Here is a 4,776-nt window from a genome sequence, read left to right on the forward strand (position 1 = left end):
ATGTCAAGTTTGGTTGCTAAATTTGTGGCTTCCTCAAACCAAAACTCATGATAAACCTCAATATTTTCTATCACCTCGTTAAGTGAGTGCAGTACTGCAGTCAAGCCATTGGCTGCAAAGAAGACATCAGAAGTCTGTCCCTGGAGATTCTTCCCAAAGGCTCTTGTAAAAGATAACACATTTTTAAGAACAACAATGGTAACAATGAAATCAAAATCTGTCACTGCGCTACAGAGTACAAATGCTCGTCCAACTACATAGTTATTCCACCTAACATTTGTGTCGCTATTTATTATACCATCTAAACATAAGACAAGTGCTTGTAGCAGATCCACTAAGATTTCAAAGGCATCATGCCTGCCTGTCCACTGGGAATGACAAATTTCCTTCAGTTCTTTAGACCGTTCTTCACTATTCTGAAAAAGAACAGAAATTACATTGCCAAGTTCTAAAAGCAGCTGTGGTGATCTATGGAAAAAAGAACAGACTTCCTCAATGGTTCCTAAAGCCACGGACACCCCAATCACAGGGACAGACTTTGCCAACTATGTATTTAAGGCACAGGAAGAACAGAGGGTGTAGACAGCCTGGGGATATTTTTCTAAAAGTCTTGAAGCAACGACTTTCATTTTGGAAGAAAATCCACTGGACACAATGTAAGCCTGACCATGACAATACTCCATATTCAATCCCCACTTCTCAGTTATCGTAGTGTAAAATTTCACAGCCAAAATCTCTGCATCAGCTTCATACGGCAGAAATCCCACAAACTCCTCTCTCAGGTTATGAGTGTCATCAACAAACCGCACCAGCACAGGCAAGTGCTCCTCTCCTGCTATGTCTACCACATCATCTGTGATGATGGAAAAGAAGTGTGAGTCCCTCACTTCCCTGAGTGTCTCCTCCCGAATGCAGCTCTCTACAGATCTCCAGCATCTGCCTCTGCTGAGTTTTAGAGCAGAATAACGTGTTGACCGCCTGGTCTCAAAGCATTTCCTTAGGACTTCTTCTCCAGAATTGATGCGGCACTCCAGGAGTGCCTGGAAATTATCTGGAGCAAAGAGACCCTCTGGGATCTCGTCAGCCTCATGCCCATCCAAGGGAATGTTCTGTTTTCCCATGAGAATCAGAATCTCAAACAATGATTTGAGGTACTCTTTGTTCTCCTTCTCTTCAAGGGTTAAAGGCAACACATTTCCATCCTGCTGGTTCCCCGCTTCTGCACTGGGGCTCTGAGCATTGCAGTTAGTTTCCTGTTCTTGTTCAGAAGTCTCCTCATTTTTTTTTTTTTCTGTTTCAGAGTCCTGATTTCATCTTCGCTCAATTCTTTTATCCGTTTTCTGTGTCTGCTATGTGGATTGTTCAAATGACTGGTAAGATCAAATATTGTTGGTATTGCATTATCTCGAAGAACTGTCCGATAAGGACTCTCCCAATGACTTCACAAGTATCTGCTTCAATTAATATTGAGAAATAAAATAACCCAATCATTCTTTAGTTTTCTGATGCCTCTGCAAAATACATAGTTCTACAGAACATAGAGGTCTCAAAGTGTTTGGCACATAGTCGATAATGTTTATTTAGTTGATCAGATGTTTTATCTTCTATGTCTGCTCTCCTACAATTCTCAACCCACTTCTGGCATCTGGCCAGGTCCCACGGGAACCTGAAGAAGGCCAGGTCAGACTGTGTGCTCTTCTTCCCTGTGCAGTTGGGAGCAACGCAGAAGTTTGGCATGGTCTTCCAGCAGCCGGCTGGTCCAGCCCTCCCCTCCCTGCCTCCTCAGGGCGGCACAGCAGACCCTCGGGGCCAGGGAGGGTAGCTGGGCAGGCAGGCCAGCACCACAAGTCCGCGTGCAGAGGAGGGGCTGGCACGCGAAGCCGCGAGGGGCAGGAGGGGCACGTAGGCCAAGGCTGGGCTGGGGTCTCGGCTCCACAGTGCTGCGTGCAGCCTGGAGGATTTACCACCAACCTCCAAAGCTGCACCTCCAGCCCGCCCAGGACGCTGCTGCCTCCATCAAACAACTTTTATAATACTTATTTTTATTGTTATAATATTTTATAAATGTTAAGGAATATGACAAAAAAGATATTGTAGGTATTGAAGGGGGAGTCTCTGGGAGGAGCGGTGGTACAAAACAGAAACAAAAATGTGATTCAATTCTATTTAATTAAAAAATATATTTAAATGTTAAAAAAAAGAAATTAAAAATTCTCCATAACTTCTACAGCTTTAGAAAGTTAAGAAATAAAAGAACCCCTGATCATATGTTCTCCTAAGGCTTATTGTGACTGCTGAGTATAATTAGGCTTTTGGAAATCCCAAAAGGCAAGCCCCAGGAACTCATACCCATGCTCAAAGTCTAAAGTTTTCCCTTCCATGTCCAAGATGACTCGGATTTTCTTTCCTACCTCTACCCTATTTTGGTGCATGGTTGCACTGTGGAAAGCTGCCATTGACTCCCCCATTATCTAGTAGATCATTCTCCACCAGATTCCAGTTCCAGCTCAGGTCCTCACTCCCCAGCAAGGCTCTATAACCTTGGCACTATCACTGCCACCATGAGAACAGATACCTCCCACCAGACTTCCCAAGCCTGCTGAGACACTCCCCAAATCGCCTGCCCCCCAAACCTCCCTGTTCTTCAAACCTAGAGGCTTTTCCCCTGTGGCCACCAGCAAATGTTCTAGTGGCTCCAGGTGGAAATCCAGTCTCTAGGAAGCTCTAGCCATGCTGTCTAGGTTATAAACCTCTGTGCCTGTAGGTGAAGACCCTGGCGAAATCAGGAAGACCCTTTTAGAAGGGAAGTTCCCCTAGAGCACCCAGAATCTGAATCTTCCTTGCTGAGTGGCAGTCATACTGCTGTGTCCTCGGGTCATAAACCTCAGTGCCTGCAAATGAAGACACTGGTGGACCCACGAAGTCCCTTTTAGAAGGGAACTTCTCCAAGAGCACCCAGAATTTGAATCTTCCTTGCTGAGTGGAAGTCATACTGCTGTGTGCTTGGGACATAAATGTCAGTGCCTGCAAAGGAAGACACTGGTGGACCCACGAAGTCCCTTTCAGAAGGGAACTTCCCCAAGAACACGCGGAATCTGAATTTTCCATGCCAAGTGGCAGTCATACTGCTGTGCATACCCCTTTCACAGCAATGAACTGCCTGCTGGGAAAGTTCTGAAGCGACTTGCTGCAGTCCAAGGTCACAAGGATACTTTGCAATTAAAAGCACTGCATCAAGGCGCCAAAAAAGGAAAGAAAGAAAGAAAGAAAGAAAGAAAGAAAGAGAAGAGAAGAGAAGAGAAAAGAAAAAGAACAGTACCGAAGAAAATGACTTCAGAATATGACCTGGCAGAGAATACGAAGCTGAAGAAGTGAACCCATTTGCAGTGATCTTCCCAATCAGGGAAGGCTGGGGAAGCTGGCACCCATTCTGCCTGCTTACAGAGGCACAGAGGTTAAGCTTGGGGTGTCCAGGTGGGTAGTACCCTCCTTGGGGGTTGCACTAATCTACCAGTGTGGCTTTCAGTAGGCTTGGGCAGCAATCTGGTTTTCTAAGTCCTTTGAGAGGTGTTAGCTGGGGTCACTGAGTCTCTCTGAGGATACTTCCTCTGGAATGCAGGACAGATAGAGCAGAATGTGCAGAATCAAGACTAGCACTCCAGGGGTGAATTTTCCATTAATAGCTTTATATCTAACAAATCCCTAAATATATCGTTTTAGGTCTGAATTATTTGAAAAAGTTGCGGGAGGCTGAGGAGGGAACTGAAGTGGTGATCAGCAGATTCAGCAGACACAGAGCAGGAATATCAGCGTGGCTGAATCTCCAGGACCCGAGATTGTGCGACCCTGCAATTGCTGCTCTCGCTCCCCTATAGCTAGGTTCTCTGGCCATGGGTCAACTCTTTGAGTAACCCAAAGTGGAAAGCCAGTTTCCAGGAAGCTGTACCTATATTATGCAAAGTATAAACCTCAGCGCCCTGAAATTCAAGACAACGACTCACCCATAAGTCCCTTTTCGGGGAGGTTCGCCAAGTGCTTCCTTGCCGCAGTAGCAGTGCTGGCGGATCTTTCCTTTTTAGTAGGAGATCTTCTTCCTGGTACACCTCATAAGCAGACAGCAGGCAGGTAGACTTTTGGAATGGAAACGCCCTGGAATTGGACTCATGGCCCCATGTTTGCCAGAGCGTCAGGTTCAGCAGAAATTTTCCTGAATAGAATACCAATGGCTTATGCTCAAACAACAATCAACAAATGGCACTGGTACAATCACTCTGGAAATTAGCCAGGCAGTTCCTCAGAAAATTGGATATGCTGTTACCTGAGGTGCCAGCTATACCACCCCTGGGCATATACTCAGAAGATGCTCCAACATCTAATAAGGACATATGTGCTACTATGTTCATAGCAACCTTACATATAATAGCCAGAAGCTGGATACAATCCAGATGTCCCTCAACAGAGGAATGGATACAGAAAATGTCATATATTTATACAATGAAGTACTGCTCAGCTGTTAAAAACAATAACTTTATGAAATTCGCAGGCAAATGGATGGAACTAGAAAATATCATGTTGGGTGTGATAACTCAGTCACAAAAACACAAACAGTATGCATTCACTGATAAGTGGATATTAGGCGAAGAGCATGGAATATCCAAGATATAACTCATGAACCACAGGAAGCTCAAAAGGAAGGAAGACCAAAGTGTGGAAGCTTCAGTTTTACTTACAAGGTGGAACAAAATAATCAAGGGAAGAAGAGGGTGGGGGGGGGGG

General features: G+C 45.1%; 1 protein-coding gene across 1 annotated transcript; it reads right to left on the minus strand.

The window, feature by feature from the left end:
- Positions 1 to 2: 2 nt before the first annotated feature.
- LOC116091163 (52 kDa repressor of the inhibitor of the protein kinase-like) lies at positions 3 to 2,123 on the minus strand (the record flags this gene model as incomplete). The annotated part of the gene is given in 5 exon segments (XM_031372266.1): positions 3 to 920; positions 922 to 980; positions 983 to 1,286; positions 1,289 to 1,427; positions 1,523 to 2,123. Coding segments are annotated over 5 exon segments (1,635 nt in total), but the record flags the coding sequence as incomplete, so codon positions are not given.
- Between the last annotated feature and the right edge of the window lie 2,653 nt (positions 2,124 to 4,776).

This window comes from Mastomys coucha, chromosome X (genome assembly GCF_008632895.1).
Source record: "Mastomys coucha isolate ucsf_1 chromosome X, UCSF_Mcou_1, whole genome shotgun sequence".
Lineage (NCBI taxonomy): Eukaryota > Metazoa > Chordata > Mammalia > Rodentia > Muridae > Mastomys > Mastomys coucha.